General features: G+C 42.5%; 1 protein-coding gene and 1 pseudogene across 2 annotated transcripts in view; both read left to right on the forward strand.

Annotated features, from left to right (window-relative positions):
- The first annotated feature begins 246 nt into the window (after nt 1-246).
- Nucleotides 247-376, forward strand: LOC150007954 (U2 spliceosomal RNA; annotated as a pseudogene).
- Nucleotides 377-14,903: 14,527 nt separating this feature from the next.
- The window catches only part of PLEKHG1 (pleckstrin homology and RhoGEF domain containing G1), a 128,881-nt gene continuing 117,203 nt past the window's right edge, over nt 14,904-26,581 (forward strand). Inside the window, exon 1 of one of the 2 annotated variants that reach the window (XM_090279976.1) lies at nt 14,904-15,123. In XM_090279976.1, the coding sequence (XP_090136102.1) occupies nt 15,045-15,123 (79 nt within the window). In that variant the 5' untranslated portion in view covers nt 14,904-15,044. Of the gene's footprint in view, nt 15,124-17,735; nt 17,888-26,581 lie in introns of those variants that run through there. The other variant, XM_090279975.1, reaches the window with a different exon arrangement.

Raw genomic sequence — 26,581 nt, forward strand, 5'->3', positions numbered from 1 at the left:
CTGATATTAAATACCCCGACAATAACAAGTAAAAATACTACCTTACTGTCGCTGAGTGCTACTAGATCCTTGAAAGTTTTCTCAGCAGGTATAAAAATGATTCAAGACGTCTTGTCTGAGAGAGGTGTGTGTAAAAAGACGTCAAGAACAGAAGTATTTGCAGATGACTTGTACACAGAGTGGCTAAAATACTTATTAAATAGGTCTTTCCGCGAATATAAAAGTGAAGACGGAGTCTAAAATCTAATCGCATCTTGGTCTTTTGGCTAAGATCAAGTGTAGTATCTGTTCTTATCAGTTTAAAAATCTACGTGCTATTTTTTTCATGCTGGTTGCCTTTGGTATAAGAGCTTTTCTATGAATTAGGGGAGGCTTCCTGCGTTCATCATGCGTTGCTGTGTCCTGGTGCATACACATCGACTGACCAAGAACCTTGCTGCTATCTGCAACCTGCCAAGACAGCACATAAAGCATTGGCTGCCCTACCTGGAACTTTGGCTAAAAACAAAACAATATATCATCAAGGGAGCCTTAAACAACCAGAACACCTTTAAACATAATGCAAAATGAGTTGGTTCTTTATGGCTCCCCTCAATAGTTTTCAACTCCCTGGAGTCTAGTTCCAGAGAAGGAATTATGGTTTTCTTTGAGAGCCAAGAATTTCCTTTGTAAATTTCTAGATTTGGAGTTCTCCTACAATAAAATTTAATGGTCCATCGGAGAAACGGCACCCATATGGAGCATCGTTTCTATGACTGGGCCATCTCAGGCAGTTCTCCAGTGCTGAACTCTTCTTTGATCTGTTTGGACTCACTGGTTTCCATGGAGTCCTGCTGGCTGATGGCCAAGGCAGAGCTCAGCATTCCGGCCCACGTTCCTATTCAGACCTGACCCGAAACACTTGCACAAAGGCCTTTCAAATCGCAACACTTTATAGGTAATCACTGAAAATAAGTTATGTGGGGGATAGCACAGGGTAAAGGTTTAAAAATCTGTGTTTCTTTTACTTATTTAAATTCTGATTGCTTTCTGGAAAAATATTTAGTCTTCTACTGATACAACATAGTTTCTCCCATCCTCCTACTTTGGGCCAAATAATACAAAACAGAATTTGTCTCATTTGACCTTCAATGTAAATAGAATGGGTGCCAAATTACTGTGACCAATATATATTGTGCATCTGGCAGCGATCTTTCTATTTTACCGCAGTGATGCCTCAAAGCAATGGTTAATCCTAATTCATTTTTAACATTTTAACCTAAGCTTTCTTCTCAGGGCTTCTTTGTTTCTCTCCCACCTAGTTTGCTGGATGGCTAAAATAGATCACTGTAAAAACCACTGCTTTTTTCTTTATTTTTTTAACTCAGGCTTTTGCAAGCTAGAGAGACAAAAGGAGCTTCTTGACTTAGAGCTAGTCCTCAAATCTAGGGAGATTGAAACTTCAGGGCCTATCTATCCTTGTAGAGAACGGGGAGGTGTCTTTATGGTGCAAATAGAGTAGAAGCAAAGAGAAGGAAGAGGTGGCTCTTTCCTGGAGGGATGAGGTTGAAGAGGCCACTGAGCTGGCCTGGGAGCTTCTACAAAGGACAGTCCCTGACCTAGTCTGATGCCAACCCTTGCAATTAACTAATGGTGGAACCTATAAGGCTTCAGTCAGAGGGAAGAATTAACTCTTTAGTTCACGTGTAAAGCCATGAGATGCTCTTTGGGGGTAAATTTTTGCCTAAATTGCTTTCAATACTTTACTTTGATGTCCAAGTTACTTCAACTGTTTACGCAGGTCATTTTGTCAGAGTCCTGCGAAGCAGGTATAGGAATGTTTCTTAAAGTCAGTCCGGTTCTTTCCAACAGTGTTCTTCATGTTGGCATTGTGCTAACCCAGATTTTGACCTTAAAATGTATTTCCAATATCCTTTTGAAACCATTCCTGGGATTACTAAGGGATTTTTGTATTTAAGGAAAACAGTGGCTTTATTAATTTTTATCTCTTCTCCCTCAATGAGGTAGATGTTTATTTTTCTTCATAAACCCCATGGATTTTTACAGAAATATCAAAAAAAAAAGTCAAGAAAAAAATTATACAATATTTTCTCATGTGCTTATGTTTCAAAGTAAATAAACAACGAAGAATCGGTTTTCAAAAATCAGTCATGGGGGTGTTTTTCTAATTAAAAAATGAAGTAGACTCTCTTTTTCATAGCCTCTAACTGACTTTTATTTCGCTGACTTTATAAGGAATATGATCCGTTTAATCATATTCTCAAAGGCATTATAAAATAAGGAATCTTGGGTTTGTGACAACAGATAAAACTAGGAGCAAAGCCTAGAGCTGGAAGAATACCCCAGGTGGCAGCACTGGGGACCTGAGCAGGGCCCCCACCTGCAGCTACACAGGCCTGACCGGCTCTCCCCACTCCACCAGCACTGACCACAAACCCCTCTAGAACAGGCCCCTGGCGTAGGGCCAGCTCGTCAGCCCTAGAGCTAAGGCTATAAAAAATGTTTTCACATTTTTATGTTTATCCATCAAATTTTGGCTTTTTCTAATTATTTTAGGAATGATGGGAACACTGTGGGTCATACAAGCATTCATAGCTAAGAGTTCTTTGTGTTGTTGACCCCAAATAGCAGTCCATTTGCCAGAGGCAAATGACCTAATATTGTTGCTTCTTTTTCTTCCATCCTAAAGCGTGCTCCTTTTAAAGAGGAAAGGGCAAAACCCTCCTGAGTAAGAAGGGACCAAAGCCCGAGGCTGTCAAGGAATTGGTCAAATCAGAGGCACTGCTCAAAGGCAGCAATCCTGCCACACCGCACTGGCTCAGTCTTTCACGAAGCCAGCATTGCAAAGGGCTCAATACGCCAGGCCCCACGGTGGGTGCTGAGGATACAGGGGCTAAAATAGAACTGACACCCCCAGGGAGCTCAGAGCGGAAAGATCATTTCAAAGACCATTATATGTGTATAGTTACAAATCGTGGTGAGTGCTATGCATGAAGAGAACAGGGTGCTCCTGAGATGGGGATTTCGTTGGCAGGAGGCTGGGGAAGGCCTGTCTGAAGCTGGGGTATGAATGAAAGAATGAATGATTGAAAGCCAGAGAGGCTAGAGGCCATGAGCAGTAGGCAAGCGGGACAACGAGACGGGGCTAGTGGGGTAGAAGGACTTTGGTTTTTATTCTAAATGCAATGAGAATATACAGGGTGTCGCAAAAAAAAAAAAAAAAAAAGTATCCCCACTTTTAATGATTATAAAGTCTGTATTTATTAGCATACTGTTCCCTTTCAACATTCACAATAAAGTACATAAATGTACTTTTTTTATACTTAGTGCCTGTTTTCAAACTGATGACCATTCTGGTCTAGACATTGCTGGCAACGCGAAGCAACGGAATCACAAACAATCAAGAATCATTTCATTTGGTATTTGGGCCCATTCTTTTTCAATGGCTATCGTAATTCATCAATGGTTTCAGGGTTTTTGGCATAAGCGTGATTCTTGAGAAATCCCCAAAGGAGAAAGTCCAGTGGTATGAGGTCTGGTGAACACGCAGGGTGAGCTAGAGGACCCCTCCGCCCGATCCACCTGTGTGGCAGGTCCTCATTGAGACAGGCCCTTACGTCGCGATGGTAATGTGGAGGCGCTCCACCTTGTTGGGCGTAAAAGTCCTCATCATGACAATCTTCGTGAACACGTGGCAGGGCTGATTCCTGCAGGAAATTCACGTAAGTGGCCCCAGTCACAGTACCTGCCGGGAAGGAAGGGCCAGTGAACCCACGTGCGGATATGCCGCACACTCCATCAGTCCTGTTTGCGCTTCTCCCGTGTTTTCGTGCTTCCAGCAGCGCTTCACAATAAACTTTCCTTGTTCAAAACTTAGTCTGGCTTCAGCCATTATTTCTCAACGGTGAAATCTAAAGCAAACAAAAAAATTGTCAACTTACCAGCTATTAAAGTGTGGACACATTTTTTTGCGACACCTTGTATTTACAGGTTTTACGCGGAGGAGGGTTGTGATCTAGTCTAGCGCTCTGAAGATTCACTTTAGCTCTGGGGGTGATAATGAATCGCACACAGGGGTGAAAAAAGGGCTTTGGCAGTAGTCTGGCTAGTCAAGAGCTAATGACCTCTTGGACCAGGGGATCCTGATACTAACCAAATTACCCTACTGGGCATACAGAAGATGTGCAGATGTTACCAAGGAACCCCTGCTTGAGCAATGGAAAGGAAGAATGATACCAGAAGTCGTAGTCCCAGTATTTCCCTTACCTAACTCACCTTTTGTAAGCTATGCAAGGACTTTCTCTGCCTGGGTTCTCTCCATACCTCTGAGAATGTTAGAGCCTGAGTCCATGGGTGCCCGTATGCATGAGTCATGGTTATTAGGTGATCTGAGGTACTATGCAAACTCTAGAAATCGCTGCTGCCGCTTTTCTTTTCCCCTTGGCTCCTGTAAATTCTTGGGGAAGCCAGAGGGCATTTATATTGTTTGATCCTGGAGATGAGTGAACATGGAAATTAGGGATGATTTTACAGTTGTCATAGAATTTTACTCTTGGAATAGTTCTAATTAGTGGTAACTATAAGCCTATGTTAAATTTATTCTATATTTCACCAATAGTAGCATTTAGATGAAATAAGAGAATACAAAAAATTTAAATCATTATTGCTTTGACACATGTTTATAATATAATTAGTATAAACTAATGTATAAATTTATGTATTAAGTTATATATTACATGTGTTAAGTTGAATATAATATGTTATATTTGAGGAGTGCTTTCTATTATTTTAAGCAATAGTAAAGCATTGATGCATGGTATCTTCAGCTATTTGTCAATGTATTACCATTTTTCTTTTGAATGTTATAGCAGAAAATATATCAGACTTTAGAATTACAAGAAATTTTGAAAATGAGTTGGTATAACACTCCATCTATTTTTATAGAAGTAAACAAAATAAAAGCACTCTCCTATCATAGAGTCAAAAAATCAGGCTCTTTACCTACCCAGAAGGGAAGTCATTTTTTTGTTGATAATTCGAAGAATAAAAAGAGAAAAATATAATTATTTATTGTTTTTTGTAGATGTTTAATTTCATTTTCATACATGTAATTTTATAATAAAAGGAAGGTGAGAACTCATTTTTCAAGTTTGAAAAGAGTGCTGCTTATAGATAAAAACATAAGACAAGATCTAAATAAAATAACTGGCCCCTTCTGACACACTTCTTTCTCTTTCAGTGTTTCTGCGGGTAGACCCACAGCATGAATGTCTGCTTCTGAGTAGCATGAAATAAATAGTTCAGCATTTTTCTGCTACATATCAACCCTCTGCTTATTTCCCCCCTCAAATTACATATTCTGGCAAGATTTCTCACTTGTTAAAGCATTTAATTATTGTGTTTGGCAGCCATGGTTGGTTGCATTCTATAAACAAATGCCTACTTCAAACACTAATACTGATTTTTTTATAGTCTGCCAGAAAGGAGACTATTTGATGTGCAGTTTGGATGCTCTATTTCTGATTATATAATTTCAGTCTGGGAATAGAATTTTGGCATTTGTCAGCAGTCCTTATGCCATAGACAATTAACCTTTAACATCCTCTTTAAGAGGGCAAATCATCATGGATACACGTTCCAAAAATACTTTTAAGGTAAGCACCATTCTGTTAAAAGATCTTTTTATTGTCCAGCAGTTGTACATCTGGCTAGTACTGCATTATTTTTAATCATGCTGTGTAATCTGTGACCTCTGCAGAACTGGGGCTAATTCAACCCCCGTTCTAGTCTTAGAACAGCCCCTCAGTGTTTTGATGGAAAGCCTGATAGACCAAGTTGATTTTCTTCTGCCTGTCTGTGGGCAGTGCTTGCTATTAGATACTGAAATATGTTCACGAACACCTCTCAGGGCACGAGATTCTCATTTTGGGCATTTACATACACCCGTAGTTGATTAAAATTTAAGTAAGCCAATGCCCTTAATGGACTATTATTTTTTAAACTTGGTTTCTACAAGAAAATCTAACCCTGCCTTCCCACCACACATGATAATACTTAGCCATGAGGGATTTGTTTAAGGAAAAAAGAGTAACCTCCTGAAGTGTGTTATTCTATCCGTGTTTATTAAACCCGCTTTACCCACCTTCTCTTCCTGGAGTCTGGTGTGAGGCTTCTTGTTCATAGAGGCAACCCTGAGGCAGAGCAAGAGTCTGAATCAAATCATAGTTTGGACATTGTACTTACTTATTGAGGTGGGAACTTGTATGCCCCCCCCACAAATTAACAAGGGTTGAAAGAAGGTTTTATTGTTAACCCTAAAATGAGCAGAAAGTTCAGTTAAGCAGAAATTCTCATCATTTGAGGAATTTGGATAATTGCTGTTTTACTCTGGTAATAATGACAGAATTATTGACTTCAGAAGCCAAACTCTTGCCCCTAACTTTCCCAGAATCAACTTGCTGCCAGGGAGTTATTGTATAAGCTCATCTGTGAATGACACCCCTCTAAACTTAGAGAGCCAGCTTGGTTCAAGCTATTGTTACAAATTATTGTACAACTACATTTATGGCACCTGGGTTTCTTTTATTTCAAGTTGCATAGTGCCAACTGACACCTCACATACTTTCTATAAAAGGTCCCTACAAATTAGGAACTGTCTTCTCCTTGAAACTTAGTGGTCAACTCAAAAGTTTTATGTGAATTGATGAGGTTGCCAGCTGAGAAATATTTAATAACCACAGTAACATTTTTGGAGCTTACTGAGTGCCAGCAGGCAGGGGAGGGTTAGTGCTTTGCACACACTTTATTTCTCTTATACCACCCCGTGACAGCAGACCCCGGGTGGTCTTCCTGCAGCCGTTCCTGTCCCCTTCAACCCCCTTCCATTTGTACCACTTATTAATGCACAGCGTGTGCACACTTACACAATTTGGGGACTTGCCCAAGGTCACACATTTACTGTGTGGCTGAAACAGGACTCATATGCAGGTCTGTCAGACACCGGAGGGCCTGCCTTCAGGTGCATTTTCTCACATGCACATGTATGTTCTTGCTATTTTTCTTGTTCTTTCTTTCATGTTTCCCAGGTTGGGATAGGTGTTCAGGAGAAGAGAGTTTCTACCCATACAACCTCATCTTCTAGTTTTCGTATTTCTAGCATAACTGTGAATCTTGAGTCATTTATTCCCTTCCTAAAATAGTTTTATTTTGGCCCCTTGTCTTTAGTGATAAAACTATTTTTCTGCATAAGCATGAGGATTATTTAAATCTAAGAGGACAGAATTTAATAGCAAAAATGAAACTACATGAATATTTTTGCAGCTATCATAATAAAAATACCAATAAAATATAGATGAATCAAGTAAAAAACTAGTAAAAATAAAGTTACTGACCACAGATATAATACAAAAATATACTTAAGAATCAGACCTCATACTATAAAATATATACATAATCTCAGTGAACTCCCTATGAGTTAAAGAATTATGTATATGGAGTAGCACAGTTTCAGATATAAAGAAGAAAATTTTGTTGAAGGCAAAAAAAAAAAGTGAAAAGCAAAACATGGACAAATGTATTTATGTAAAATTAAGACTTTTTTAAAGCCTAAACAGAATGAAAGAAACAAAATGAGAAAATATGCATAGCAAAAATTTGAGATTTGATAACATGTGCGCACGCACACACACACACACACACACACACATTTATATAAATGTGAGTGCAATATCAGGTTCTAATTATAAGTGGTCCAAGGATACTAACAGCTATTTCTCCCGAAAGAAAACAAATAGAAGACCATTTATGAAGATAAATTCAACTGTAATAAATTTTTAAATGAACACATTTTACACCTACCAAGTAAACAAAAGTCAAAGGCCAACACTGGAAAGGTTGTAGGGAAAACAGATTCGTGCATTACTGACAATGTAAATCAATTCTATTCTTTTGGAGAAAACGTGGGAGTACGACTTATTCAAGCCTTACCCTTTGAACCTGCAGTGCTCTGTCTGGGAAGCTGTCCCAAGGACACCACGAGATAAGAATGATTGAGCAACCGCAATGTTAGAAGCTTCGAGAAGTGGACGTGAAGGAGATAGATTGAAATCTGAAGGAGTAACTAGGGCAATTCAAATGAACTGAAACAATACATGTTCAAAAATGTTTTCGGAGACATGGGGAGAATTACCAGTGGTAGCCTAAATGTCTAAAAATTGGAGAACTCATTTTCCTGAAACACCCACCACCCTCCAGCCAAAACTCCTCTGCTCTTCTGTTCATACCCCTGAGAGTGGAGGGCAGCACTAACCTCAAGGTGCCCACATCACAGGCCTCAGCTCCTCCTTGGCTCCTCCTTGGCTCCTCCCTGTCCTTCACGCCCCACCTCCACCCCCTTTGGGTCAACTCTCAAACCATATGGTCTGCACTTCAGCTGCCTTCATCCAGGCTACCATCATCACCTCCTTCCTGGTTGGTCCTTATCTGCCCAGTTGCATTCTTACTCCCTCTACTCTTTTGCAACTTCATTGAGAGTCTTTTCAAAACGCAGAACTGGTCATGGTCCTCCTCAATTTCAGACCTGTCAGAACCTTCTCATTGCTTCAGGACCAAGTCAAACTTTGTTACGGTAGATGAGGCTCTTCACAGTCCAGGTCTTGCTTACCTCTGTATTCCTGTCCCTCGTTACTGCCCCTCCTAACAAGCGCACATGCACGCACACCCACCCACGGTTTCTGCCTTGCTCTGCTGCTTGCGGTTCCCCCAAACTGTCACCAGGAGTCTGCGCACATGGGACTCTCTTTCTCTGCCCCTCATCCCAACCCCCAGCTGCAGGCTGCTGACTCCTGTTTATTCCTGTTTGTTCTTCTGCAACCAGTTCCTGTATCATCCCCTCTGGGGACATCGTCATGATATGGGTCCCTTTCTGGTACACACAGACACAAGGCTGGCTTGGGAGGCCCGCCGATGTCCACCATAACACCTGACAAACCCCTCATGTAGAACGTTGTCTTTAGTGGGAAAGAAATTCTGAAATCTGATGTCTGAACTGTTTGTTTTCCTTTTAGCTTGAAAAAAGATATGGGAACCTTTCTAATTGTAATACTGTGCATTTTATACTATTTAATGGCTAGCGGTAGCCACAGCCATTCGAAACTATGGATAAAAATGGTATATCTTTGCTCACTTGCTTGCTGCTTGCAGAAACAAACAGTCTGGGAGCCTTGCACAACCAGAGCAAATGAGAAATAGGGGAGGGATGTATCTCCAGGGGTATCAAGGGAGAAATTGGTAACACTGGGAGGTGAAAGGGTCACTGCTAGAAGGAGGTGACCCCCGTGAGATTACCTAAATTCCATTAGCTAGAAAATCCAGTGAGCCAACTCTTTATTAATTAAAAAGTCTATTGTCACACGTTTTCAGCAGGAGTAAAGTGGGAAGCCTTGTAAGTGACAGTGGTACCCCGGTACTCATCGTCAATTTGTTCTGGAGCTCGTGGAACGTGCCCAAACTGACAAGGACTGAATGATGAAGCATTTGCTCTTGCGGGGCAGCACTGGGGCTCATTTAACTCTAGCAAGTATGACGAGTCCCAAGCGAGCGCCGAGTGCTGAGACATTTTTCAAAATCTGATGAGTACGGGGTTGCTGAGTTCTGAAGCTGACAAATGCTGAGAGGTAGGACTATATTTTTAATATGTTCCCTTGTCTGTAATGTAAATAGTATCTGTGACCCCTTAAATCATAGTATGAATATTATATGATACTTAAAGACAAAATGGGGCAAAATAAAGGTAAATATGTTTCCCACTTTTTCTAGGCAAATGTTTTAGTTTCTCCCAATGGACACCTAAGTTCAGCAGGGCCTGAGCAAGTTTTAATAAATAACTCTATAAAGTGAGCATGGAGAAAAATCTAACTCCTTATGCCATTAATAGTGCTCCACGTATAAATAAGAATCATTTCTTGACAGAAAGAACCCATGTTAACTTCAGAGGCTTTAGTAAACAGAAGTTTCTCTATTAGGTTCAGCCTGAGTTACCCATCTTGACCCAATCTAATTGATGTAAGTGGTAGGAATTAATTTTCTGCAGATAGGGATAAAAACTAATCCAAGTCCATCAGCACCTTGTAATTAATTCACATACTCTTTTTAAAAGAGAGAGGGAAATGTTGGCACATTCTCTGGTTTAAGGTTCTGCATCAATCTAATGTAGAGTTCTACAGTTTTATAGGGTTCAGATTTCAGGTTGGATTTACAATTAACAAAGCTTTTGCTAAAGCAGATGGTTATTTCCAGCTGCCAAATGTTGAGGTTTTTCTTGGAAATCTGTTCCAACCATCCATGAGCAAATGCATGTTTCTGTGAACTAAAGACAAAACATTTCTAGGTGCCTTTTAAAGATGGTTAGAAAACCTGGGTTTTAGCATACTAGGTTAACATTGATTTTATAGCTTTAAAGCCCGAAATCTCTGAATACCAGTTAATTGTAAAGTGGAAATTAGTCTAAACACATCACCTTTCATTTCTGAGAGGATAAATCCCTAGAAGGACAAATATGTTATTGATTTTCTACAAAACCAATGTTAAACAAATTCTTATTAAATTGCATATGTAAGTGAAGGTGCCACACTAATGTAAAGTAGCCTTGTCTTGTAGAGGAAAAAGTAAATGTGGAAATCATTTTTGCAGTTATATTCAGGGTTTGACATGAGAACGCTGTGTTGCGTTTACCTGAGTCGCTGTGTTTTTAATCAAGTTAAACAGTTGTTAATATATTTTAACCTAGGTTCTAATCTTATAATGAATCCTAAGCTGCAGGAGATGTTTAGTCGTTTGCTAATCTTCTGGAGCTTTATGGCTCTCTATTCAGCAATATAAATAGGATTTCTAGAGGCACAACAGATGTAAATTGTAAACCTAAGTATGAGATAAATGTAGGCAACCCAACTTCACCGTAGTCCTTTCTTTGAAGAATCCATAAAATAAAGTAGGTGTGATAAAGTAGATCATATTTTCCCATGAGAATGATTTTATAATTATGGAACACTTTCTTTACAGAACTTAGTAATTAATTATAACAATAGTATGTTTTTCAAAATTACAACAGTTGTCATAGAAATACCATGCACCCTAATTATACCAGAGTCCCCAGTGCACTACAGTTGTTCATTAATTCACTCATTCATTCATTCTACAAGTACTCACTGAGTAGGTACTATATGCCAGACACTATTCCAGGCCCTGGGGATTTGATGTGGGCAAAATTACATGCCCCCCAACCCTCATCAATATCACAGAGTAGACTAGTTGGGGAGATTACGATAAACCAAATATTCATTGCAAATTGTAAATGCAAAAAAGAAAAAAAAGAATTCAGACACTGTCTTGAGGTGGCGATGACTGAGCTGCAATCTGGCGGATCATTTATAGCTGCAGTGGGAGGTTGTTCGTGGCAGAAAAGCGATATAGAGAGACCTTGATTCCCTCGAGAAACTTGTCGAAGAGTGGTGAGTCGGGAGTGGTGCAGAAGAGAAAGCCAGTGAGGGTAGCAAGAGGCAGGGACTGGACATGTGAGATGCTGAAGGCCATGTTAAAGATTTGATCATTGTCCTTGAAGAAATGGCAAGGCATGGAAGAGTTTCTCTTGGTGTGGTAAGGGGGGCATGGCATCGGACTTGCCATTTGAAAAGTGTATGGTGTGACAGTCCTATGTCCTCCAGGAGAGTGTTTAGAACATTGTACTAAGACAGATGAAAGAAGACCAGGGTAGAGATGGATAAAAGTATTTGAGAAAGAGAATTTAAAAGTTTAAAAAAATGACTGCAGTTGATAATGATTTTGAATATCTGGAATGAAAGAGAAAAAGCAGAGACAATGGCTCCTAAATTTCTGGCTGGTGTATCCATGCAGATGATGGTGGCATTCGCTGGAAGAGGACCAAGTTTGGGAGGAAGATTGTGTTTCATTTTGGATATATTACATTTCAGTTACCTGTGAAGTTTCAAAGCGGAAATATCCAGTGGTCACTTGCATGTACTGGTCTGTTGCTCAGAAGAGTCCTTGGATGGTCCTACAAGGGAAACTTTGGAATGTCCATGTAGGTAGGAGGAAAACGAGGACAAAAAGGGATCCTGGTCCCAAAGGGAGGCAGTGATTTAAGAAGGGAGTGGCTGAAGGTGTTGGATGCTCTGAAGAAGTTACACGAGAAAGATACTGACGTGTACCTGTTGAACCAAATAGCATCATACTACAGAGAGCTGTTTGGGGGGATGTGGAGGGGGGAGGGGGAAAACTACATTGGAGTGATGGGGGAAGAGGGGAAGGCGGTGAGTACAGGTAGCCCATGTGTGATGTCCGCCCTTGAAGAGAAGAGAGCCGCAGCTGGAGGAGAAGGGCACAGGGAGAGTCGAGGGAACATCATCTTAGACAAGCAGGTTTGAGCACATTTTCCTACTCTTAGGGCAGCTAGGGCAGAGATGCCTCTGGCAGCTAATAGGCATCTCTAGAGAACAAGACCCGCTTGTGTGTGAGAGACTCCAAATTCTATATGAATTTCCAAGTAAGTTTTTCAGGGATTAATTTATATTAGCGGAAACCACACACGGGTTGATATTTTCTCTATATGTGAGACTACAACACTGAGGACCGTAAATGTGGTGTTTGGGAGTGAGTGGGTGCTTGGTTGAATTTTGTACAGCATTTGGTTCACAACAGTTCGGCCTGTGTTGTGGTTATCACTTAGAGAAAAGAAATGGCAGTAGAGCATCGTTTGGGGGGGCTTTTATTTTTCTTCTTTAAAAAAATTGTAGAATTTCCCCCATATTCTTCATGTTGAGAACTATACAAATAAATGGCCCTACAGCCTCCAAATGGACAGAACAGGTTTTAGGCCCCGTCCCCCAGAGCAGTTACCTATGCACAGCTGTCTTCCCTAAATGCAGTGCTTTGATCCGAAGACCACTGCCAAATCCAAAGCAGAGTCTCAGTGGTATCTGAGTCAGAGAACCAAGTGATCGAGAGCCAGCTTGAGACCCCCCCATAGTGTGAGGAGACCCTTAAACTCATGGATGAGCCACCGAAATACAAATTTTCTCCTCCTTGGTTTCCTCTTGGCCTCGAATGAGGACTGGAATTTGAGGTAGCCAAGTAAGTGCAGCCTGGATGGGCCACGCAATAATCATCTGAAGCTACGACCTACCAGCAGTGCATATAGAATTGCTGCCTTACACTATCGTTCCAGTCTTGATGTCTAGAAAGCCTGGAAACACAGGGACCCTCTCTTTCGCGTAGTTGACTCCTCGCCTCAATACACCTGCTCTAGAACCCTTGTATCTGTGTAGGTCAAAGGCAGCCATTGGTCACGTGTCTCCTGAAGCCCCACATCATTATGCTAACCCTGCACTTGCTGAGGCTGCCCAGCATCTGCTTAAGGGGATGAGGGCCTGATGCCTGCAGGCCTGACCCTCTAGAAGAAACTACTCACCTGAGGGCAAGATCAGTTTAAGCTGAGCAGCTGGCAAAGTAAAAATTTCATGTGGTAAAAGGCTGCTCACCAGATCGCGCACACAAACTGCAAGAGCATAAAAGCTGGGGCACGAAACAATTTCTGTGTGTGATTCTCCAAATAAATGCTGGTGGCCCACACTTACGGCATCTGCCAGAAAGCATCCATCCGTCTGCAGGAGGAATTTTGTTCCCCAATACCATGTCTATGAGCCAGTCCACCAGATTTGGAGTTTGTGGTAAGGGCAGTCAAGACCCTCGCCTCCCACTCAGGTTCTGAACCAAGTCAAGAAATTGGAACAAAGAGTAAGGCAGCTAGAAACCAAACCCCAGCTGTATTACCGATCAAGCTGACATGGGAGATTCCTTCTTCTCTCTGTGGGCAGCAGGGCCTCCTACTACTAAACTCAGAAGCCTTGCTATCACCGGGCTGAACTGGGCAGTGCTCCGCAAGTGTATGTCACGCGTGTGGCACCGAGAAGGAAAACGGAATGTGTGCCGACTGTGGGCAGCTCTGTGCCAAAAGAGCCAACGACTGGGCTGGAATGACGCTGCCCGGGTGTCCCTTCCACACCTCACTGATCTGATTCCTGATTCCTGATTCCATGCCCAAGAGAAGTGTGTGGTGAAGGGTGGAAAGGAGACCGGGAGAGATTCCCCCGACACAGCCCGCCCTCCGCCCCAACAGAGCCTTCCTGAAGGAGTAGCAGGAGGTCAGGTACTTGGTACCGAGGTGGCAGTCGTACTTGATTCTGATGGCTTAGGGCACGTCTCAGCAGTTGGGAACCCTGCCGTTCCCGCTGACGTACGTTTATCCAGTCCGCATCTCTTAAGTGTCCTCTGTGCACCCAGAGCCGTGACGGTCCCGGGGGATTACAAAGAAGCAAGAGACCCGACTGATTGAGTCCTTATCCTCTGCAGAAGGTGGACACTGTGTATGTTTATGAAATTTAGAAAACAGTCGGTAGCTCACAGTCGCCGTGGGAAATTAGAAGCAAACATCTCAGAACTGAACTTTGCGGTGAGCCAACTGGCCTTCAAAAAGCCTTCGGCATGATTCTGGTTTTCTGGATATGCTGTCTAATGAGAAAGTGTGTTTCCTTCCTCAGTGTGTCCCTTCCATGAGCGGAGGGGGAGGGTGTCTTACAAGAAGGCTGATTAGAGAGACAATGACCTCATGCGCTCGGGGGCTGGGCTGGTTCCCTTTGCTGCAGGAAACCCTGGGAGCAAGAACACCGCTGGCCGGCCGCGGCGGGCCTGTCGCAGGAAGCGCATGTGCACAGATTGGGAAGGGTGGGTTGACCTACACAGGCAGGATATTACTCCGCTTCCTGTTCCTGACTGCGCTTCCCAGAGCGGTCACGGTCGTTGCTCAGCTTCCTGTTGGCGAAAATCTGGGACACCAAGTGTCCACCTGCCACAGCCTGCAAACTAAGGGCAGCGAAGTGTCCGACGTTGCTGTGAAAGCTGAGTCTTGAATTCACCTACAGACAGACCGTGGATCAACAGTACTGCGGTCCGAAGACTTTTCTGAAGCCCAGATGAAGCCATTCTTTGTGGAGGTGAAGGGCAAGGAGACAGCTGCCCTGACAGATCATGTTCTGGACCAAAACATCGCAGGCGAGTGAGGTGTGGGAACTCTGAGCGGTCTGGGCTGGAGGAAAGACAAGGTGATGTCATGAGTTGGCATCTGTCTCTAGGGTGGCGTTGGGGGTAATGGCAAGAAGCACAGGGCTTCATGGCAGCATGAGGGGTCAGGCAGCCCGACCGGTGTGGAGACGCAGGGTGGACATGGCTGAACTCTTGGCCACGGTGTCACCCAGCACTGCGCTGGGCCCAAAGTTGGTACAAGTTTTGGTCCCTGACTTAAAAACCCCATAGTTGAGTAAGTTGGTGTCTTTATACTGTCCTTGGATAGATTCCAGGCGGCAATGGAAGAAAGTGTGGGAGCTGGAAAAAATGCCAGCTTCCTGGCAGGGTTTTAGACTCAGGAGAGCGGTCCTTTCAGGACAAGCCCTGGGAATCGATTTATTGTTTCTGATGCACCGTGAGGTCTGCGGATGGCTGGCTGCGGGGACAGACGTAAGGAAGTGGATGGTAGCAGGAGGGTGAGCAGCGTCCGGTGTGAGCCCAGGGGACGGACCCTGGGAACACAAAGGAGGCACACGTGAACGCTCAGGTGCGGGCCTGGGGAATTTTATCGGAAGTGTCAGTTGGCTCCAAGGACCTCCTTTCTCACATACGTCCATGTCACCTCTGGTGGCTGATAGCAGCTGTGCGGGGATCTCAGTGTCTGAATTTGGGCAGTTTGCTGTGCTTCAGAAATGGCCACGCGTCCTGCGTCACTCACCCTGGACTTCTGATTAGCCCCCTGGGAATGTGTGTCTGTTGTTTATAGGGATCTCAGACTTGTGGCCGTGGTAAAGCCTCAAAGGCGAGCCTCTGTTGGGAAAGTGTGAGCAGTTCTTAGTGTCCTCATGGCTGATCGTTTGCTTCCAGCACCGCTGTGTTCTCTCTGCCACCCTTCTCCAAGGATGTCTTTGTGGCTGGGGGCGGGGAGGGAGAGGTGGTCACAGGAACTGAGAGACTGTGGAAGCCTCCTTTGTACTTTTCCCTAGCTGCCCACAGCAAAGGGAGCCCCCACTTTAGTGAGGAAGGAGAGGAGCGCCTCAGAGAGGAACAGGACTGTCCCCAGAACCCTGAAATCGGGGTACGGAGGAGTAGCGCCAGCTGCGTCCTACTGTCACATCATTTAAAATCCCCACCCTTCATTTCTACTTTCCCTTCATCTGCAATGAATCTAGAGTTTTTCTAATTTTGGAAATGTCAAAATAATTATCAAATGAGAGAAATTTCAACTGAATGACTGTAAACTGTGTATCCTCAAAACACTGCTGCTTTTTAGTAAACTGCAGGCTTTTTAAGAAAAATTAAAGTCAGTTGGGGGGAGGGGTTTCTGGGAATTTGCCTGCCTCCTGCAAAAACAACTTTGATCTTATGAAAAAAGGTGTAACTGGGGGAGGGAGAAAAAGAATGATATCAGGTATGGATTATTCTCTCTGCGGAACCTATAAAAGTCATATGGACGGTAAATAATATGAGAGCCTGTCCAGTTGTCTCCAGTTAATTCAATTTTAGTACCACTAGGGCTAGATGAATATAGCATATGGAGATACTCAAGGGATTCTAGAACTTTCTACTCCTTGCCCCTCCCACAGCTTTAATGCAGTCAGTGGTCTCTAACCCATGTGCACCTGGCATCTTGACCAGTAGGGGGCATACGTGAGCAATGTGCTATTTGCGTGAAGCTCAGGTCCCACTCGCTCACTATGAGGCAACTCCAGCAACCTCACCAGGAGACAGAAGAATTAGGCCATCCGAATCAATTCATTTTTAAAAAGCCTTTGCGAGTTTACATGATTGTGAATTTTTATTCAATTCCCTTAATCAACTTGCCTCATCCACAAAAGCTGATATAATTCTGGGAAGGGAACACTCAGGACATTAGAAATTCTTTTCATATTTTGTAAACAAATTCTGGTCATCTGGAAGAATGGTCCTCTTCGGGAAAACAATTGCGTGAAACCTCTTCCAATTCCGAAGAGAAAATAGGCTGGAGAAAGAAAAATAGGCCCACCCACATATAGTATAAGTCATTTTTTTTTTAAATAATTTATTTGTTTATTTTTAGAGAGAGGGGAAGGGAAGGAGAAAGAGAGGGAGAGAAACATCACTGTGTGGTTGCCTCTCACTCACGCCCCCTACCGGGGACTTGACATGCAACCTAGTCATGTGCCCTGACTGGGAATCGAACCAGCGACACTTGGCTCACAGAGCAACGCTCAGTCCACTGAGCCACAGCAGCCAGGGCAGTATAAGTCATTTTTAAAGGTTGAAAAATTGGACTTCTTGAGGTGAAAAGTGAAGAATCAAAAAAAAAAGCCTTCGTGTATAAGATTGGCACTGACGTAGCATTGACCATGCTCTTCTCTTGATTGACTCCATTCATATCTTCATTTTGATTTTTGCTGGTGTCTGCTGCTTCTTGGCTCACTGTCCCGACTTTTCCTGGGCCTCCGGAGGAAGGGCGAACACAGGACAGATGAGCATGTGGGTGGAGAATGAAGGCAGGCAGAACTGCCCCGACCTGTCTGCCGTGGGTGTAACGCCTCGTCCCAGGTGGACAGGATTCTCTGGAGAGTGGCAGCCTGACAGGCTGTCCGGCCCCTGCCAACCCCCTCCTGTCCCCCGTCGGGTCTGCGGAGCATGCTGTCAACAACCATGGTGGGGGCCCTGGGCAGAGTCTGGAGGAATCGAAGCTCTCCTCGAAGGGCAGAATCCAGACTCCTTCCTCCCCAGAGCCAGGACGGGATTCAGATTCAGGGTATGTTTGTGACCCTTTGCTGTGACTGTGTGATTTTTTTTAAAGGCTTTAAGAAGTGATAATGAGCTTATAAACTTTCCCCCTACTTAAGGTAGGATTGACAATTTAGAATCTTTCTTCTCAGGTATTATGGCTAATTCACTTGTGGGAGGTTTATTTTCTCTTTTCCTAGTCAAAAACATAGGTACCTTCAGTAGTCACGCAGTAAAAGATTATTATTTTCACCTTACTTTCTTTCAAAAGCTTTTATTTTAATATATGATCCTTGTTTCATGTTATTTGTATTTGACTTGTAGGATAGAAAAGATTTACCAGCTTTTGGCAGATTCTATCTAAACCATATTACTTTAGTATCACTGGTATGGGAAATGGTAAAAGTAGTTCACTTCTGGGTGTCCCCATTCATTATTTTTATTTTCTGTTGTGTTACAATTATTTTCAGGCAACAACAGAACCACTGACCAGAATCTGGCTCACCTGTTAATTTAGTTCAAAAGGTCATACACATTTTCAATGGAATGAAATACTTTTGAAATACCTGATCTCGTTCTGTTCTGTCTAGACCAGCAATTTTCAACCAGTGTGCCGCAATAATTTTTAAGACATGTAACACCTGACTACTTAGTCAGGGACACTGACCTCTTTTCCCTTAGATTGTCAAGTAATAAAATGACAATAACCAACACGGTAACAGCCATCTGGTGTGAATGAATTAAAATTATGCCTATATATTTTTTGTCAGATCGGCAAAAGATAGAATATATTCTTTGGTGTGCCACAGAATTTTTGTAATTAGTTTACATGTGCCATGAGATGAAATAGGTTGAAAATCGTTGTTCTAGACCTTGCACTTCTTAATGATACTTATTTAGAAGGGAACTCTTTGGTCTTGCCCCTGACTGACCACCGAGAGAAGCGTGGAGCCAGCCCCGGAGGCCAGAAAGAGCCCAGAAGTCATCAGCTCCCAGAGGCTTTCTGGGCTGGCCTGCCCTCCTCTCTAAATGCTTTTATCTGACCCAGGGCCCTGAGAGTTTCCTAAGCAGTAAATGCAACTGTTCTTTCATTTCAACAAATATGTATCGAAAGCCAATATGTGCCTGGCATGTTCTCAACACTGGCATGCTTTGATCTATAGGTAACCTGCGACTAAGAGGTAGAAAAACTGAATGTTGCCATGTGTTTTGTTCTGAGGGTGATTTTCCAACCACGTTTTTCTGGGTGACTGTATTCAAGAAGCGTCAAGCCAAGAGTTCATTTTAAAAATGCCAAATGTCCATCAGTAGATGAGTGGATAAAACAACGATGGGACATTTACACAATGGAATACTATTTATCCATTAAAAATGAGAAAATTTTATCCTTTGTGACAGCATGGATGGACCTGGAGAAGAACATCACGCTAAGTGAAATAAGCCAGGCAGAGAGAGACAAATACCATATGATTTCACTCATATGTGGGATCTAATGAGCAAACTGAACTAAACAAGCAACATACAGACAGACTCATAGATGGAGAGCAGGATGACAGCTAAGGGAGGAGGTTAAGGAGTGGAGGGCTTGAGCAGAAAGAAATAAGGACTCATGGACACGGATAACAGTGTGGTGATTATGTGGAGAGGTTGTCTAAGGGAACTAAATGGTGATGGGAAAAAATACAATAAAAAAAGTAAAAAAAAAAGTCTGTTAAATATTCATGGCATGTTAACAAATTAGTTATTTAACCAGACATCCGAAAGATAGAGGGCTCTTCTGTGTTCTGAACTGCCCAAAGGATTAGTAATTATTTGTAAAACATAGGCCTTCAGTGAGAAATATGAATCACAGTATTTCAAATGTTAATCACCTGTTTCTGCTCAATTTATTTGAGAATATTCAGAGTTTTACAAGATGACAAAATAATATGTTAACATGGAAGGAATGGTCTTTTATTTTTAAACAGCTTTATTGAGATATAATTTACACACCACACAATTCACCCATTTTAAGGGTGTATATATAATTCAGTGTTTTTTGCTGTAGTACATTATTGATTTTTAAAGTTGTGGTTAAATATGTATAATATAAAATTTGGTATTTTAACCACTTTTAGTGTCCAGGTCAACAGTACTGATTACATTAACAATTTTTTGCAACTATTCTTCCTATTTCCAAAATCTTTTTCCACTGCGAACAGAAAATCTGTACCCAGTAAGCAGCAACTCCCCATTCTCCTTTGCCCCGCGCCTTGGCTAACCTCTAGTTCTACTTTCTGTCTCCGCGAATTTGCTCTTATTCCAGATATTTCGTGTAAATAGGATCGTACAGTATTTTTCTGTATGGCGTTTGTATCTGGCTTACTTCGCTTGGTATAATGTTTTCATGATTTATTCCTGTATCAGAACTTTATTTCTTTTTGTGGGATGGTAGGTTTGAATTCCCTTGTATCTCAATCTCTTTCCGTTAAATATACCTTAATGTCTAAGCTGGTCATGAAGGAATCTTTAGTTATTTTTCCAGTCTACTGGTATTTTTATATTTAAGTTATTTAAAGCAAGAAGAAACTCTTAGCAACGTATTTATTTTCCGTTAGTTCTTTTAAGGCAGGGGCCATAGATTAATCTTTAAAAAAAAAAATCTTTTTATCTCTAATGCCTAGTCTAAGTCGTGGCATAAAGTAATTATCCAACAAATTTATATTGAGATGAACAAAAGAATGGTTTTAAGGTTTTACTCTTAGATATCAGGAAAGAGATGTTAAATAAAAACCTCTATAGTCTTTATGCTTCAGTTCTTTATTTTCTGGGCAATTTTCTTTTGACATAAAAATATATAGTTGCAATTGTTTCACACTCCATAGAGTCACTAATATCAATAGTAGGTGTGTTATATAATATAAATATTTCACTGTAACATGTCAGAAGTTCCCTCAGGAGATCCGACAATGCCTGGTTCATGCTTTCCGTGAATATCTGGGGATGTTTCTTATTAAGCGTGATTGGAGAAGCCCAGCTGCTAAGCAGGGTGACTTTAGACAAGTCTTTTCAACTCATGAACTTGGCCCCATCAACCTTGTTATTCCCTCTCGGTGCTGGGCCCAGGGATTGGGGACAGTCAGACTGCAACAGAAGCTGCCATAACTTTGAGAAGCCCTGTTAGACCCCACTGGAGTAAGGACACTGAAGGCAAAGGTGGATTTGGGGTGACTCTCATATTTTATCTTTAAATACAAAGTATAATTATGTTTCTGCCAGTTCTGCCCAAATAAAGTCAGGATGCATATATTTACAGACAGGCAGCCCACACTAAAATGCGCTCTTACTGCACTTTGACTAGTTCCAAAGGTGCGAAGGGCACGAGAGGAAGAATGAGGAATGCAAAATGAACTTGGGACTTGAAAGTCATCCAGGGATAGCTTGGCTATAGATGATTTCCCCACCTACTGTCTCAATAGCTCACCAAGAGCAAACATTTAGAAATTTTAAGTTGCAACTGAGTGATGTGCTTTGTGGAGCGGAAACGTTCATTTTGTGCGTGCGCTACTGCTGAAACCCTGCTCTCCTTCCATAGAGCCCCCCTGTGTGTCCCTCCTGCAGCTTCACACGTGAGGCATGCGCCCTGTGACCCTCCCTCCTGAGCTAAACGATGGGCCCAGGTAGGGCTCTGTGGCTTCATGCTCTCTACGTCCCCCGTGCCCAGTGTCCTACGTCGAGTAGGTACCCGATGACTCTTAGATTGCAGTGACTTTAGAAACATGAAATGCAACATATTACCAAGTGAGGAGCTCAGTTTTCATATATGGCCTGTGTAATCTCTCTTGATGCTTTTGTAAGTCATACCAGGTATTTACGTTATTATTGCTTTTTACATTTCAAAGGCCTACAGACTACCATTGGCCTAAATATAAAATAATAATTTCTGATTGTAGAGCTGTACACCCTGTACTCGAAAAGAAAGCCCTTCCTTCCTCATTTCTCAGTGACAGCCTGTAATCATCTTTGAGTGATTTTCAAGATTCTTTCTAAACCACTATTTCCTTCATGGTGTCGACTGGGGAACAGCTTCTCCTTGTGTCTGTCTGTAGGGTGGTTCTCATGCCTTCCCAAGCCCAGCCACCCACCTAGTGAGAAGAGGTAGCTGGAAATCTCAGCCAACTTTTTTTTTTTCCCAACAAGTATGCTGGGAAGAAAGTCAGATGACAATGTCAGCTCACCACCAAATATTTCTGGAGGACCTTTGAAAAGTAAAAGTTTCAGCCGTTAGAGTATGGCTGAGTTCTACCCCAGCCTTTTCTTCCTCATTAAGTTCCAGCCGAGGCTTGAAGGAACAGGAGATCAGCGTTGGACGTGGGTTCCTGTCCAGCCAGGACACGGCCCATTTCCTTCTTTGGGACTAGGTGGAGTTTCAAGTAGCCTGCTTAGTTTGGCTTGTACAAATCCCAACTGGAGTTTTTAGCCTTACCCCATGCATGGCCTAGCAACTTCAGGCGTGGGTGAAATGAGTGAACACCGAGACACTGCACATCACAGCTTGGTCTGTGGTTTGATTATAAACTAGAAGTATTTTCTCTTCGGAAATCAGAATGAAAATTTACCCCACTTTACATTAAACAGTAATGACTAAATATGACAATAGTGCTTTAAAATAATTGACCATTATCTGTCACTGTTTTCTGACGCAACTTAATAGGCTCATCCTCTGACCTAAGTAATTTTACTTAGGTTACATCAGGTACAGAGTCCTTTTCCCATAATTAACTGTGTAATTACCATTTAATAAGAGCCCCTTATTTTAATTAGAATAATCATAGGGCTCATGAAATAAATATTCTCTGGGCAGCTGCTATGTGTAACACTAATGAGCATGCTGGAAAGATTAAAAAAAATTCTAAGGCTTATTCTTAACCTCAAAAAAGTGTTTGTTCATCTAGAGAAAGCAAACAAAAACAAACACAATAAATATAATATGAATAGGCAGAATTAAGTGCTAAGAGGATATCAGTAGAGGACATGATTAATTTTAAGAGACATTATAGAGCTTATCACCTAAGTAGAATTTGAATTGGGCCTCCCAAATCTTTGGGGATACTTCTGACTCTGAAATTAAGGCCAATAGAAAGTAAATATTTGCTTTTATCATATTTGTAGTCTTTTTTTTTTTTTTTTTTTAACAAATGAAGGTTCTGCTAAGCCAAACTGAAAACTCAGAATTGATCTAGTTATTTACTGTCAGGTTCGATTATACCATGTAAGCAAATTCAAAGACCCCAAGTGCATTGTGATTTCCACGTTTAGGGAAGAGTGGGGAGAGCATTCCAAGGGCAGGTGCCAGCCTCCGCAAGGCACACAGGTGTGACAGCTCCTGGCATTTGTGGAGATCCTGAGTCGTCCTGTACGGCTGCAGCTCCTGGTCAGACTTGAAGTACGGAGGTTGGACTTGATCTATAGACCACAGGAAACTATATCGGGCTTTCTGGCTGAGGGTGATCTATATCCAGAGTTTTAATACATTGCTATATAAAGAAATGGTCTCAGGAAGCAAGAAATAGAATTTATTCAAGATAGAGTAAGGAGGTTACTGCAATGATTCAGGCCAACACTGGGAAAGTGACAGTAAGACTGGAAGAAAGGGTGGAAAGAAGGGACAGAGACGTAATTGATTCTATTTTATGACCTATGGAAAAGTTACAGCTATCATTTAGTGAGCTTTGTGTCAGTGCTTGTACCCATGAATTTTAATTTATAGAGTTGTCTAAATGACAACGCAGAGGGACTAATGCCACTGAAAGATTTTTATTTACTTAACATTTCCTAAGGAGGGGCCACAGGGGCAGCACCAGTGTCAGCGGGGAGGCAGAAAGGAGTGAGAGGAAAGCCTAGGTGGAGCCTTCCTTGAGGTTTGCAGGGAAGTGCAAGGCAGGGCAGGGTAAACTGCTGAGCATCCGCTGGTTTGTCTGATTCCAGCAGGCCTGGGCTCATGGGAGCTGTCCCTCGTTGTCTGGTACTGGGCCCTGGAGTGAGGAGGGCAGGATGAGGAGGGGGCTCAGAGTGTGTGCTCTGGATCGCAGGAGAGAGAGAAACAGCTTTGACTGCATAGCCAGGCCCTATAATGATGAATAAGAACCTAAGAACACACGAGTTATAAAATCTGTGCACTGTGTCACTTGGCTAACTACTTTCTATACTTTATCTCAGCAATCTGCGGTATGTGCTAAATTGCCCCCATTTTACACATGAATTAACTGAGACCCAAAATGATTCACCACCTTACCCAAGTTCACACAGGCGGTCACAATTTGGGGAGGCAGATTCAGTCCTCCAGTCCCTGCTGCTAGTCTCTGTGCTCTGTTGCACACAGCTTTCTCTGCTTGAGTGTTCCTTCTCACTCTGGGCTCAGGACATGAGACTCCTCCTGCCGAAAGGAGTGATGGAAATTTAGAGAAACTTCTCCAGAGGCCACTGGATTGGGAAATAGAGGTAGATTTACGTGGTTCCCTGTCTCTCTGTGAGTAAGCATATGTACACTGGTGGCCTGTCATTTGGCGTGTGAGAATGAATGAATTAAATGTGTGACTTAACCACTCTCCCTTCCCTTCCTGGAAATGCTTCTCAACCCTTGGTTCCTCTGTCTCTGATCATTCTAACTCTGGGACTTGGGGGCTCTCCTGACAGCAAAGCCTTTATCAGATTCCTTCCTCTCCCATGTCATTGGCCATTGATCTGAACTGCCTCTGGGACAATGCCTGATTTCCCTGGGAGAGACGGTGAGGTCCTACATCAGGAACTACCCCGTTTGGTCACAGTCCTGCTCAGTTCCTCGGTTCAGGCCAAGCACTCCCCCATGAGTTCCGTCTCTCTCAGCCTCCACGATTTTGTTCTCTTAACACTTGGCTGTCTTCTCACCCCCCCCCCATACATCTTCATGCCTCACGTCCTCGAAGAGCCAGCTTGGTGCCCATCTTCTGTGGGGAGGCATCCACGGGGCCCGTGAGTCATGCAACAAGGTCCGTGAAGCAACCACTTTGCAGAAAGCCGTGGTGGGGATGTAGGACCAAGTCAGGACCTCAGGGAGCTTGTGACTGGCTGAGGAGACAGGGTGAAATAGTAAAAGATGCAAATATAACAATTCAAGAGAACGGAGGATATGTCCCATGAGACTTTAGAAGACATTCCCAGCCAGACTAGTACCACTTTGTAGGTTGGTATTGCTTCGCTCCTCTTCATCCTGCAACACGCTCTAGTAGTTGACCCGGGGCTTTGATTCTTTAACAGGACTGCAAACCTTCAGAAGCGTCACGAGTCTAGTTTCGAAGAGCCTTTGACGAAGGAACACAGCAGAAATTCCCGTTCTCCATCCACCCTGCATTCAGTGCGGTGGGGATGGTCCCTGTCCTTGCATCAGGGCTCAGCAACGGGAAGTTACAGTAGCAGAGGGGTCAGATTTCAGTCCCAGAGTTGGCCTGTCTGGTTCACATAGCAGCTTTACCACTTCCTAGTGGTCTGACTTTGAATGTTACTTCATCTCTCAGTGCCTTGTCTTTCTCAAGTGTAAAGTAGGAATGATAGTGATAACCTTTTAGAGTAGTTGTGAGATGTAAATGAGTTAATTGTTTTTTAAAAAGAAGCTTAAAAATGGTACCTGGCACATAGTAAATACTCAATAAGTATTAGCTATTATTATTACTAGTTATTAGTTTGTGGTCCTTGTGACTGCTTCCCGTCTCTTAGAGCTTTTCTAGTCAATTCCTAGTAACTGGAGCTGCCTGATCTCTGTGTCACATGTCCATCAATCTGCTCTGCTAGTAAATTTTTATAAAACTGAAGATTAAAAACTTCAGCATAAGCATTTCCCCTGGAACACTAGAAGTATTGGTGTTTTATTATTCCTGCACTGACGTTTCAATAGCCACCAATGGCTTTTAAAAGAATCGGGAAGGTGTAGCATCTGTAGGTCCCCGTACTGGAGTTGCTGTTGTGTTTGTGTTTCCATGGGAACCTTATTTTCTCAAAAGTTTATAAGCCTTTTGCTCCATGGTGAGATTCAGCAACACGTTTCTGTTCCAAAGAATAATATTTGTCCTACTTGAAAATCAACCCTAGTTTCCACTTTCTTTACAAAGAGATTGCTCTGAGCCTTATGCTTCTAGAACTATGATTGAGCTGGATGTTTTTGCAAATGTAATTTTTCACATTTGATCATTTTGAAAAATGTCTGAAAAGCCACACATACAGCAAGCACATTGTCTTTTGGTTTTTGATGCGGAGTTGCCTCTAGTTGGTCTTAGTTTGAGATAACGGTGTAGAAATGTTAGGTATTCACTAGGACTCTATCTGTTCTACAGGGTAATATCCTAGACTGCAGAAAGCATTTCTTCCTTAGAGAGAAAATTGCTGGTACCCCTTTGTTTGACATTTTAAAGGACAGGGCAGTGGTTAAGGACTCTAGCACTAAACAGATCTGGATAGATTCCTGGCTCTGTTGCTTGTACCTAGCCTGCCTACGCCTCACACTGCCCATCTTTAAAATGGGGATAAGAGAGTCTTATAAGGACTGAACAGGACAGTATGTATCAAGCGCTCACAGCAGTGCCTAACAGCCATGAGCACTAAGATGCTCGGACTGCAGATGTCTGACCCTTGAGTTTCTGTGATGAACTGTATCTGACTATTGACATTTTCTTGAAACAAAGTATGTCCTCCTTGAATGGAAGGGGATTTT

Source organism: Furipterus horrens, unplaced genomic scaffold, assembly GCF_987537825.1.
Source record: "Furipterus horrens unplaced genomic scaffold, mFurHor1.1.pri manual_scaffold_6, whole genome shotgun sequence".
NCBI classification, from domain to species: domain Eukaryota; kingdom Metazoa; phylum Chordata; class Mammalia; order Chiroptera; family Furipteridae; genus Furipterus; species Furipterus horrens.